Source organism: Meleagris gallopavo, chromosome Z (assembly GCF_000146605.3).
Source record: "Meleagris gallopavo isolate NT-WF06-2002-E0010 breed Aviagen turkey brand Nicholas breeding stock chromosome Z, Turkey_5.1, whole genome shotgun sequence".
NCBI classification, from domain to species: domain Eukaryota; kingdom Metazoa; phylum Chordata; class Aves; order Galliformes; family Phasianidae; genus Meleagris; species Meleagris gallopavo.
In genome coordinates, this window is record NC_015041.2 from 23,563,870 (window position 1) to 23,577,236 (window position 13,367).

The 13,367-nt window shown below is 34.6% G+C and overlaps 1 protein-coding gene across 2 annotated transcripts in view; it reads right to left on the reverse strand.

The window, feature by feature from the left end:
• The window catches only part of FCHO2 (FCH and mu domain containing endocytic adaptor 2), an 82,851-nt gene that overhangs the window by 60,202 nt on the left and 9,282 nt on the right, over positions 1-13,367 (reverse strand). For both annotated transcript variants that reach the window (XM_010725584.2, XM_010725583.2), the window contains exons 5-7: positions 11,384-11,488; positions 7,135-7,233; positions 5,585-5,681 (exon numbers count right to left, since the gene is read on the reverse strand). In XM_010725584.2, coding sequence (XP_010723886.1) covers positions 5,585-5,681; positions 7,135-7,233; positions 11,384-11,488 — 301 coding nt within the window. The remainder of the gene's footprint in view (positions 1-5,584; positions 5,682-7,134; positions 7,234-11,383; positions 11,489-13,367) is intronic.

Below are 13,367 nucleotides of genomic sequence, written 5' to 3' on the forward strand. Positions count from 1 at the left end.
AAAGCAGTCACTTCATGCTTCTTAGAGAAATCCTAAGAGATATCCACACTTTACTTCTTCCATTAACTTCTGAAACAAAGCAAAGGACCACCTCCTTTACAGAAAATATTTTCCTGAATCTCTTGGATACTGTCATTGCTGAAAACTAAAGTAAAGTAATTCTTCTGTTAGCCTCCTGTGCAGAATTGTGTGTGAATACAGGCTTTGAAAAACCAAGACACTTCTGGCTATTTATGCACCTATTCAGTACTGTTGTCAGCATTATAATATTAACAATATTTACAGAAAAATGTAAGGAAAATAAATGGTAAGAGCATAAAAGAAATACTGGCTTTGTTGTAATTTCTTGTGGAAAAGAAGCTCAAAGATGTCGTGCAGAGCTGTTCAAAAATTAGTTTTGCCATGTTCCGTTTCATTTCCATGTACTTTGTTGTTGTTTAACTTCCGAGAAAAGTGTTTTGTAAAACTTGTAAGCTATTACGTTATCAAGCAAACCTACGGAAAACACCAATGCCACACCCAGCAATGTTTCAAGTCTTTCTCTCAAAGCAGTTTGTTATTGAAGAACACAAAAAGCTCGCAGCTTTAATCAAAATAAGTTTCAACATTCCACAGCTCTTGTTTTGCTTCTCAAAATCTCTGGGAACTGAAACGTTTCTGAAATTTTGTAGAAGTAATACAATTGTTACTGATGTCATTTTGTCTACTCTTCGCGTCTTGTTCATTTCTCCACTAGATGCGGTACGTAGTTTAACACAAAATACTAATTTAATGTTAATATGAAGTTGGCAAAACTGTGCATTTATACTATGCTCATTAATTTGCACTAGTTTTGCAGCTCTAGTGCAACTCACTTCAATGCTCTGCATTCACCGTGGAAAAAATAACAAAGTAGTGTTTCACAGGCATCTAGGTTTAAAATGTCCACATAAGCAATTGCTGAAGGCCTGGCAGCATGTCATAAACTCCACTTGAGCTTTGCACTAATCTCCACCATAGCCAATAGATAGCAACATAAAACATCAAATGATCTACAACCCAGTTCAGTTAACTGAATCAGTTGAATTAAAGCCTACGTAAAATTTGTTTTTTAAATGTTTACTAAATTGAAGCTTTGATGCTGTACAATTCTGGTAACAGGCAATGCCGGCAGCAATAATGAGCTTGTAAGGAATCCAGATTAAACTGCTTTGATTACAATCCAAGCAGTAAACATAATGGTTTGTCAACAGTTTCATAATCTCTGAAATTCCCACAAGCCTTCAGCAGGAACAGCACACCTAAATAAATGATTACTTTTTTTAAGACTTTAAGATACAAGCTTGGCTAACGCTCCAGAATCAGAGCTCCCAGCTCAGGAAAGGATCACCAGCATATTGACAAACACACATTTTTCTGATATTCTCCACTTTTAGTGGTACTGATCATTTTGCCATGATAGTTGTTACAAGTCACTCTAGACTACTTGAAAGCATTCCCTGAGAGATAAATTTCAAAATGATTTTTAAAAATATACATATCCTGAATTAATGTCTACATTTGTTATTTAAACTTCCTGATGATTGGAGTAACCAGGATCCTTAAGATCACTTTTTTTTCCGCACTGGTAAATAGAGCAAAATAGGTTTCACTAGTTCCAAAAAGATACAGACTGAACATCAATTTACTGGGATTACTATTCAGTTACTGCTCCAATTTGGAGTTTCTGGTATTGTTGAAGGAAGAAAAAGGAGCAAAGATTCTTTCTGAATCTTGTTATCTATGGAATAATCATTTAATTAAGAGAACTTATATTGTTATTCCCAGTATCTAAAAGGATGAGTGGGACAAGGAAAATGTGCAAGAGCCAGTGATGGCTGATCCACAGCAATTGTGGACAGGGAATATTCTCAATTACTTCTGTAGAAAGAGTGGACGGATTGCAGGCGCCAATTTTTACAATACTTCAGCAAATGCAGATTTCTAACTCCTCCTACAGTTCTAGTTTATTGGGTAAATAGTAAGTGAAAGAAGTATTTTTACAGATGGGAAGTATTTTTATAGACGTCGCTTTTTTCACAGAATAAATTCTAGATGTTTATGCTGGAAGGGTTAGAATACAACGTGGCTGATTTCTCTTTGTCAGATTTTCACTGTCTGCTCACATGGGTTAGGACACAGAGTTGGAAAGAAAATCATGTTCAAGCTAATTCTGACTGTGCAAGATGGCTCAAACTAGTAGAGGACCAATTAATATTTCTTTACTATAGTGAAGAGATGATCCAGCACCTCCCTCACACTAAGTAATAGCACAGCAAATGTAGTAATTGCCATCTGCGGATAACTGTTTTATTGGATGGTTATGCAGCCAGCAAGGATTTTGGCTTTCCATTGTTGTCTGCATTACAATACAATTCTTGTTTTTCTCTTTATTCAGTTTTAAGAAAATTGCAAAAATAAGAACAATAACAATAAACTACCAACAACCGCTAACAATAAGATCAGAACAAATTAATGAAAGAAAGCTAAATTTAGCTTTTGTTTGGACAATGTAGTACAGCTGTCTTCTCTTCTGGCTCTCAAAGCGAGTTTCTGGATAAAATATGTAGTGAGCAGAATCTAATACAGGCACAAACATATACAGAGTGTTTTGTACAAACGAGAAAAGAGCAATATAAAAATGGAAAAACATTCATGACTAGCTACAACTATACAGACTTTATCCTTACACACAGTATGTACTATCCTAACTATTTTAGACAAAAAATCTTGGAAGAATTTCCAGAAGCTTCCGCTTCTGGAAAAAATACATTTTTTTTATAGAAGGTAAGAACATTAAGTAAATGAAGTCAATGATATATCACAAATCTGGCATAATATAAATATATGATTTGTGTGACAAATAGATTCCACAAATATGGAATTTACATAGAGTCCAGTATCAATTTAACATCTACTTGGAAACAGACATTTTTTGACATGTCATAAGCAAATTTTCCAAAGAACACGAACCAGCAGTTTATCTCCAATGGAAAATAAATTCATGTGAAGTAGGCAGCAACGGTTTTGAAAAACACTGCAAGACAAAAGTATCTTCCAACTGAGTTCAACTTCAAATCTGCTATTAGGCCTAATAATAGGAACAAATAAATTTCAGAACATGGTTCACAGAATGTATTAAATTCTGAACACAAGTCTGACTGTTTATTGAAGGTCCTGACTTTTCTCTCTCTTCATTGAAGTTTACATTTAAGTGATTTTTCTTATAACTTAAATTTTAAAAAGTGCAACTCAACGTTTTAACACTGAATAAGAGTAGAAGACAAATAATAAATAGAACTTCAGATATTGTACTTTTTTAAAAATAAATTTGAAGTAGATTAAGAAGGAATTAGGTGATAAAGCTCACTGGACAAGCTACTTAGGTAACAGTTAAAAAAAAAGCCCTTCTAAGGAAGTCCATAAACAAGTTTAAAAACCTCACAAAATATTAGTGTTTGAGAGAAATTATGTTTGGATTAGAAAACCAGTGCATTAAACTCTTTCAAGTCTCTGCATATTAAGACTTCAGATAACAGAAATCAGCCACCAGAGGGAGCTCATATAATCCTATACAAGGGACAGTATTGCACAGTGAGAAATTACATATATGCTGATGAGAATTTAAGACAGTAATTGTCAGAAAAAAAGATTATAAATTGTTTATAGTTCACACAATAAAACAGCCACCTATAGTACTTCCTCTTAGATTCATATTCATACTTGTATCTGTAGAAATAGGAAAGTGAACTCTGCCATAAGGTATTATAATTACAATATACTGAAATAAACTAAAATATTGTTATGCATAACATTTATTCTAATATTCAGTATCTCAGAATGTGTTCCACCAACTAATTCAATAGTGCACTGGGTTCAAAATAATATTGGATAGAGAATGCCTACATACTGCTGAAGTCTATTAAATTATTCCTTTCATCAGTACTCAGGATCAGAATCATAAAAGCAACTGACGTAAGATGTTTTTTCTACATTTGTGTTGTACTCTGAGTCTTTATCATTTTTTATACAGTGAATACTTTGAAAAGACTTCTCCTTTTCCAGAGCAACACGTCAAGGAAAGACTTATAGCATTTGCATCACGGGTTAAAATACCTTCCCACCAAGAAAGCACTAACTTGTGGAAAAGCATGTTTTGAACTGAGAAAAAGCTTTCCTTCCCCCACTCGATGTTTCTGTTTCATTCTCTGAGTTATATGACTACAATTTAGAGCAATAATGGCTTGTGCTTCCAGTCTCCTATCTTTAACATCTCATAGCTTCTTGTGAATTTAGATTCTTTAAATATTTTCCCCCTACATCAAAGTTGGTATAAATAAAATAATTTCACTCTGTTAAAAAAATAATAATAAATAAAATTCAAGGTGCATACAAATATTTGCACACTAAAAATATGCTCCCTCCTTAAAATACTAATGGAAAAAATGAAATTTGACACAGTAAATGCTTTTATTTAACTCAGGAGAATCCAAACAGCACTTGACGAAATCTACAAAGCAGCAAATAAGCCACACAGCATGTGCAACTTCTCTCTCCCACTAAATTAAAAAATAAAGTTCTACTTTGCCTATGATCGTTATGTTGTCCTACAGAAAAACACACTAACAATGTGTATGGTCTGAAATGCACAGTGCTGTGGAATACATTAGCACACGTCTTTATAACCCAGGGAGTCATGATACTGAATGCAAGACAGAGATCCCTAGCCATGACATCACCACAGTTCATCAAACAGGCTTCAATAGTGAACATTCACCTTTATCTTAACCTCAGTCCAACTAAACATGAACTCCTGAAGCACGTACTTTTTCTTTCTTATTCTTTGTCTAAAAGTTACAAGACCCATGGGGAACATTTGAGTATTGTTCCACACACAGTCTTACCTCAGCCCACTGGGGTATCAGCATCACAGAGTGAATATGAAACAATGTTATATCTGGTCACCATGTACAACAATTCGTAAAAACACTCAAGATGCACATTGTTGTGCACATTCCTGCTCTGAAAAAAACTGAAGATCCTGGACAGGACTCCGCACAACAAAACTGAATTCCTGTGCTCACATAACTAGTGACCATGTCTGAATACTAAACAGAACTCGGTGTTTCTCCTATAACGTAGATGCACAGTCTGGAGAGATTGTCTTTTTCTGCCAGCTGAGAAAAGCCTTATACAACACATCCAACAAGTAATATTTTCAGAAAGTACTACTCAATCTGATACTAGATAAAGAAACAAATCACCAAAATATAATCTATTAAAAAGCATGATTTTATAAGCTAACCAAAGAAACCAGATCAACTGTTAAAGTTTTATAACCAGCTTCACACACATCTGCTCTGAATCTATCAATAAATTTGGATCACATTTTAGAAATAAAATTCATGCAGAAGCATTCAGCACAAAGCAGCTTCTATCAAGGAACAGTGTGGTTTAAAAGCTTCCTCAAAGAAGCTTCATTGAGAGACTCAGAGCTACAAATTGCCATGCTTTCTGAACATAAGCCCTACAAACGCATAATAATGTGCTATCAAATTTCTCTTACCTGGTCTTTCCTTGCCAGTTCCTTTTGACTCAGCAAATTTCTGTATTAAACTCTCAACTGTAGTATTTGTCATGTTATTTATAAATTCTTCATGTACCTTAAAAAAAGCAAGAACAACAGAATCCCACACACAATGGGAATTTTAATTAGATTATTTTAATTACTATAATTTTTCACTTTAAATAGTGTTTAGTTTTAACACTAGTTTTAATATCATAATATTTTCCTATAAAATATACTAAAGAACTTCCAGAAATTAACAGGCATTTTATCAAGGAAATCCCTTTAATGTTTTAGGAGTTGCAAATTTGTGTACAATACAGACACCAACAGGGAATGAAAGAATATAGCTAGATGGCAGATAATGGATTTACTTCTACCTCTTCTACCTAAGCTACTTGTCTACATACCATTTTCTGAATTTGTCAACAACATGTTCCATACAATGTCAGGAAGACAAGATGTCCCTTAAGCCAGCACCAGTTAAGGGTGTGAACGGTTACTGCTGTATTATCACACGTCCCACCTGCTTCAGTAAAAGCACTACTGTTTTAATGTTTTCGGTCTGGCAAAGGAACAACCACATGCTGTTAATAAGTTTTTCAAGCAAGGCAATACGTATTTGCCTTAAAAATAAATAGTATGACCCCTGTGACTACCATTCATGAGCAGAAAATCTGAATACTGAAAAAAAACAGTGACTCAAATGAAGAGCACTCAAATAAACTTGCATTGCAATGCATAAGAATGTAGATTTTTTAATAAGGATTATTAAACAAATTTGCATCTAAAGAAAACGTACTAAAGAGATTCTTTTAAAACCAAAGACCTTTTGCACACAAAAACCTAGCTGTATAAAACATTTTGGAGCTCTTGACTGATACAATTTCAAGTTCTAGGTAAAGGAAATGTGAAATGATTGCTGATTTAGTATCTAGCGAACAAGATTTAGAAATACACCACATTCTTCAAATCATCAAAATCTACTGTTTTGTTAGCATAAAACTTAATCAATTGTTGATTATTCAGCTTAGGAAGTTTTTACAGAATACTATGAAATTTGTGATCCCAAACTTACACATGAAGCAGAAAGCCGTAATAGTTTTGGTTCATGCTGAATTTGGATACAAAATAGATTTCTAGTACAATAAACAAAATTAGAGATGATCCACTCAGTAAGAAATTTCAGAAATGCTTGAATAAGAAAATACACATATCTCAAAATATCTCAATGGCTATTTGACAGACATTCAAATTTCCTTCAAACAGCTGAAAAACGAGTTCAGCACATATTCAGCGTTTTACATATTAAATCATATTATATATATATTATATATATATATATTAAATTATATTATATATAAAAAGAACCAAAACTGCTTGAAAGTATTGTAAATCCTCTGCTTTGTTATTATTTATCTTCGTATGGTTTAAAAGGTTACTGCTGTTTTAAAGATGTGATCCACAACGCAGTAAGGAAAGTTCTGCTCAGTAGTTAAGAAAAAATACATAGCTTAAGCCAAATAAACAAATGATAACATAAAAATTACCTCTCCGATTTGTAAATGAATATCCTTTATGGTATTTGACAATGATTCTATAATCTCTTTCATATGAAGTAGATGTGTTTCTTCAATATCTTGAAACTTCTGTAAACCAATACAAGTCATTATTGATAATAAAGTATTTCTTGAAATGTTAAGCCTTAAACTACAATAATTAAATATTCTAAACAGGAAAAAAAAAAATCAACTATTTTTTCAGATCATTACCAGAATTATTATGATGTTTAACAAAAGAAGGTGCAAAATCCAAACAATAGTAAAATAAAGTGTTTCTTAATATACCCTTTTGGAACCACTACCAAGCTTTTCCACTGTCTTTTTAAACTTTCAACTATTTTGGTCTTTCAAAAAATCTGAACTATTTTTACTAAAAAGAAATAGGATTGAAGGTTGCTTTAAAAAAATGTATTTTCTCTGTTACTTGCATTACTGAAAAGTTTCATCTGCTTTTTCATTTGATTCCAGAGATTCTATTTCCAGATTGTTTTGCACCTCCTCAGCACCCTCATTCTCTTCCTGGTCACAACAGATATGGGTTTCTTATTTTTTCCTTCAGCGAAATCTAACTCCTTTGCTTCAACTTTGCCTCATTCATTTAATCTTTAAATTGACTACATGTAACCTTTGCAGTTTGTTTGCGATTTTTTCCACTGTTCCACCATATTCAGATTTCTATCCGATACCCATTTTAAAAGCACTTCAAACATTTTCTTTTCTGAGGACTATCAAAAAGGACTTCAGGGAACTGGGGCTGTTAGTGGAAAGAGTGGGTGTATAGGTCATACTTCCCCTCCAGTAGCAGGGAGCAATACCACGAGGAGCAGGAAAACCCTTCTCATAAATACGTGGCTGAGAAGCTAGTGCAATCACAAGAATCTTGTTTTGTTTTGTTTTACCATGGGGCAGTTTATTCAACACCTGGCCTGATGTCTGCTGATGGGTCTTACCTGTCTCAGAGGGGGAAATGGATCTTCATACAGGAGATGGTAGTACTTGCTGACAAGGCTTTAAACTAGGTATGAAGGTGAAGGGGATTAAACCAGGCCTGATAGAGATAAGCCTAGGGGAATGATGACGGGATTAGAGGTGAGATAAGGGGCTCAGCTGAAGTGCATCTACACCAAGCTGCTTTCCACCTTCTATCAGCATTCTGGTCAACTAGAGAGGTCCCAGAGGACTGGAGATTTGTCAGTGTGACTTTCATCTACAAGAAGAATTGTAAGGAGGATCTGAGGAACTGCAGGCCCATTAGCCTGACCTCAGTGCCAGGGAAGATTATGGAACAGATCATCTTGAGGGAGATCACAGAGGATCACGCCTAGCCACCTGGGATCATGAAAGCCAGGTCCTGCTGGACCAATCTGATCTCCTTCTAAGATTGAGTGACCCATCTGGGGGATGAGGAAAAGGCTGCTGCTGTAATCTACCTAGACTTCAATAAAACATTTGACACTGTCACCCACAGTATTCTCCTGGAAAAGCCAGCAACCCAGGGCTTGCACAGGTACACTGTTTGCTGGGTAAAGAACTGGCTGATGAGCCAGGCCCAGAGAGTGGTGGTGAATGGAGTTAAAGTAGCTAGTGACCAGTCATGAGTAGCTTTCCCCAGGGGTTGGTAATGCGGCTGTCCTGTTCAGTATCTTTACTGATGAATGAGGGCACTGAACGCACCCTCAGTAAGTTTGCAGGTGACCAAGCTGGGAAGAAGTGTCCATCTGCCTGAGGACAGGAAGGTACATCAAAGGGATCTGGGCAGAGGCTAACGGAATGAAGCTCAGCTAGACCAAGTGCTGGGTCCTGCACTTTGGGAACAACAACCCCAGGCAATGCAACAGGCTTGAGGCAGAGTGGTTGGAAGCCTGGTCAACACTTGGCTGAACGTGAGCCAGCAGCACACACAGGTGGCCAAGAAGGCCAACGGCATCCCGGCTGGTATCACAAATAGTGCTGCCAGCAGGAGCAGGGAAGTAATTGTCCCTCTGCACTCAGCTCGGGTGAAGCTGCACCTCAAGTACTGCGCTCAGTTTTGAGCCCCTCACTGCAAGAAGACATTGAGAACCTGGATTGAGATCAGAGAAGGGCAACAAAGCTGTCCATTCAGAGATCTTTGCCTATTATGTCAGCAGGCAGCACTATCTCCTTCCTGCTCCCCACACCTCACACAGTTCCCTTCTTTCTTATTTACTACTTGATGTTCAATAATTAAAGCCTTGGAAGGAGAAGGCATCTTAGCCTGGTTATTACTTAACAAATGTTCTGATCAAGGACTATCCGAACACTCTAATATGACTATATAATTCATATCACAGGTAGAATCATTAACAGTCATTAACCAAATTGTTTATTTGAAAGAACAGTCTATTTTGAAAGGATATAGTGAAACATATCTGTAATGCTAAGACTCAAGTGAAAGTCACTTACGCTACAAGAAAAACGAAAAAATCTTTGACAGTATCTGTAATTGTCCAATTCAGCACACACCTAAGTTTTCCTAAGTTGTAAACATTATTTTTCTTTAAGTTTTACAATATGAAGAATTAATATTTATTCTTGAACTTTATTTACATACAGACTCGTCTACACTGAAATTGTTTAAACAATCAACTGTATTCAATTCTAGTTAACACAGAAGGCTGTCAAAGAAAAATGATTTAGCAATTCCAGCTATTTTGATTGTTTCCAATAGACTATGCAATGTGTTTAAATGTTTAAAAATACAATGTTTAAAAAAAAGCTTCTAACAAGGTCATTTTTTCTCTGCAATTGCAGAGCAATTGTTTAGTACAACTAGTTTTACTCAGAAAAAAGATCTTTCAACATGAAGAATACCTGCAAAATCCAATTTCTAGACAAACCAAACTGTATTCTTATCCCCCTGTAATTGCAATACAACCTTCCATGTTTATTCCAGCAAAAAATACAACTTATAATTCAACTTCTCAAAATCATGCAGTACACATCATTTGACTTTTACGCTTTTAACAGAAAAGATAATAAATGACACGAGGGAAAAATACATAAAATTTACGCAAGAAATTTAGTGGAGACTGACTAAGAGAACAGGACATCTAAGTGAGGACATTACTACCTGATTACCTAGACAAAGCTACAGCAATTCAAGATGCTGACGCTTTCAGAATAATTTTATTTGAACTGCCTAGGACAATTTAAGTTAACTGATTTTGCACTGGAACAGCAGAGAATGAGTTATTTCTCATTTTGAGTTATTTCTCATTTACTTTTTTCTAGATGGGGGTTGTAGTGAACAATTCTGATATATTTGGTATCCTTTCTTTAACATTTGTGTTGAATAAGTATTCAGATACCAGTAAGACCAAGTTCTAACAAAGTTTTCAAAGCAGCAAAGTGGTTTGTAATTTAGAAGAATAGAATTTTTTGATATGTCAGGATACGCTTATCTTCTTACTGTAAAATCTTAATTTCTAAGAAGTTAAGGAAAATACTAACGCTCCTCTACTTCTATATTTGTAATGCAAGTATGACTTAACTTCCCTCATACTTTCATCCAGCCTAAAAATTAAACTTTGAAACTAAGGAGAAGAACAAAGAAATAAGTAAATATGTCAAATAAATATAACTAAGAGCAGAAACAGTAAGTTATGTTTTCTGAAATCTGTGACGATTTGGAAAAGAAATTTTAACAAGCAGCAGGAAGAGCAAACATACAGAGAACTCAACATCCTCTGTAATATAGTGAAACTCCTTAAAATTCTACATATTTCTTTGATGTTGGAATGATGTAAGGATTTTTGACCACCTCAGCTAAGCCCCTAAGGGAAAACACTTTATCAAGCAGTTACTGAAATGTTTTGTCAGAATGATAATGAGAATATCATGATGGGTCCCAATACTATAACTCCTATGAATGAATTCCAGCTCACCAGTAATTCAAAGGATTTTCTGTGTGATCACAATGCATTTACAATAGTTTCAGAAGCTAATTTTCTTTTCTCTCTAAAAATTTGTTCAGAAATTCTCTCTGGAGTGCTAGTATTCCAGTGCGTCATTCAGGAACACTTCCATCAAAATGCACATTGTCACTGTTTGTCTTTCAAACCTATTACTTTTGACAGTACAGCTTACACCAATTTCCAGAGGAGATCATTTTATTTTGAAACAATTCTTCAAAAGCTTTCATTTCAGACATCTTCAGAGAGATAAAAGAGAACATACAAATCTATTTCAAAAGCACCTCATTTAATACAACACTTACTTGTGCAGTTTCTGTCATTTTTTGTTCAAAATCAGATTTAACTGCAGCATATTTCTCCACATACAGTTTATACGTATCTGTAGCTTTCTTCGATTTAACTGTTGCCTATAGATTAGTACAAAAAAATGTCAAATGTCACACACACAATTTAATCCAAGGTTTATAATGTCACTATTAAGTGAAAGCCTAAGATGATCTAAGAAAACACTGAGATGTATTAAAACACTAAAGTATCGTAACAAATTTTTACCACAAAATAACGTAGATTCAAGCTGTTACAGATCTCTGGTTTAAAACTTCTCATAAGCCATGTAGAAAGGCAACAGAACAACTACCTAACTTAAATCCTTTCTCCCTATCATCAAAGACTAACTTATAATATACTTACTTTTAAATCAGTATTTCAGAGCATGTATTACTGAAATTAACTATTTACCTGATATGTCAAATATACAGAAAAACAGGAAGAAAGCCAAGATAAAATTCAGAGTAAACAGTTACTAGTGCAGCTCTGAAAGTATCAAATGCTTTTGGTTTTGTTTATTTAAAAGGTATAGTTCTCTGTTAGAAGTGAAAGAAGGAAAATAAGGAATGTGGAAAAATAATGAAAATAGATTAAGAGTAGATATTTCAACATGAAATTTATGTAGAATATACTGATGGGACAGATTTATGCAGCTCAGACTTGTTTAAAGTAGTACTTTCTGAATTTATAAGGTACTGATTTTTTTGCCATCATTTGCTGGTAATTAACCAAATCTTGTCTGTGTACGTTATTGTCTTAAAAGACAAAAGAAAATATAGGAGAATCCCAATATTACATAGACAGAAAACAACAAAATGATTCTTTCTGGTAAAAGAAGTTACTTTCAAAGTTCATAGTACAATATGGAATTAAGTTTTTCTGAGCCTTTGAAATTGCAGTTTCCAAGTTAGAAGCCAAATATTATTCTCATCACCTATTTGCTGGCTTCTTTCAGTATGCCTTTTTTGCACTGAAATTTCTCCCTAATTTTAACAATTCACAAATCACTTTCAGTTAATGACACCAGTAAAGACTGCATGTTTACTATTCTAGTTCTGAAATCTTCTTTCAAATGAATATTATTGCTTTCAGAGTAAAAAAAGCAACTACCACTCACTTGCAGTGAGTTGCAGAGCTGAGCACTAGCTATAATTTCCCAACGAATTAATAGCAACATCTGCAACTTCCAATGAAAAATAACTGAAAATCGTAAGTATAGCATTAGCATTTGTTCACCTGGGGAAAGTTTAAAGTTTCTTCTATAAAGTACTATGTAATTGAACTCTGGGATCTTGAGACAAGCAAAATATTCTCTGCCTCTGGTGATACTGTCTGTCTACGAACAGAATCATGTGTGTTGTGTGCTTAAGAGCACCTACAGAAAACAATCATTCAGCAAGGCAGACAAAATGATGAAACACACGAACATTTCATGATTAGCTACTAATCTTTTCTGAAAACAGGATGTGTCAATTCTCAGGTACACTAATTGCTAGAATTCTATCTGAAAGAATAAGGATCAGTCAATAATTTTTTGTCAAGTCACTATAAACAGAGAAGTTAACATGCCAGAGAACAACAGGAAGTTATTACACAAGCTACCACTACCAGTTGCAGCAAAATTGCAAGCTTTCATACTTCCTTAGATTCTTCAGTAAAGTATCTGTCTAAACGTTAAGCTTTATGATAAGCTCTTGGCATGCTGGCACAGATTCCCTGCTTTGTGATAAAGTGACTATTTTGATAAAAACATCTTTCATGTACTGCTAACCATAATAAAACTATCCTCTACCAAACAAAAAATAAATGAAAGCAATCCTTATCATGTTATTGAAACTACAAGAGTAAATTTGAATAATGATGTGACAGAAACAATGTGATAGTCACATTTGCAGGTTCCTAGGAGAAACTTTTTTTGAAACATTATCTGGTATCAACCACACTCTAATTGTTTGGGGA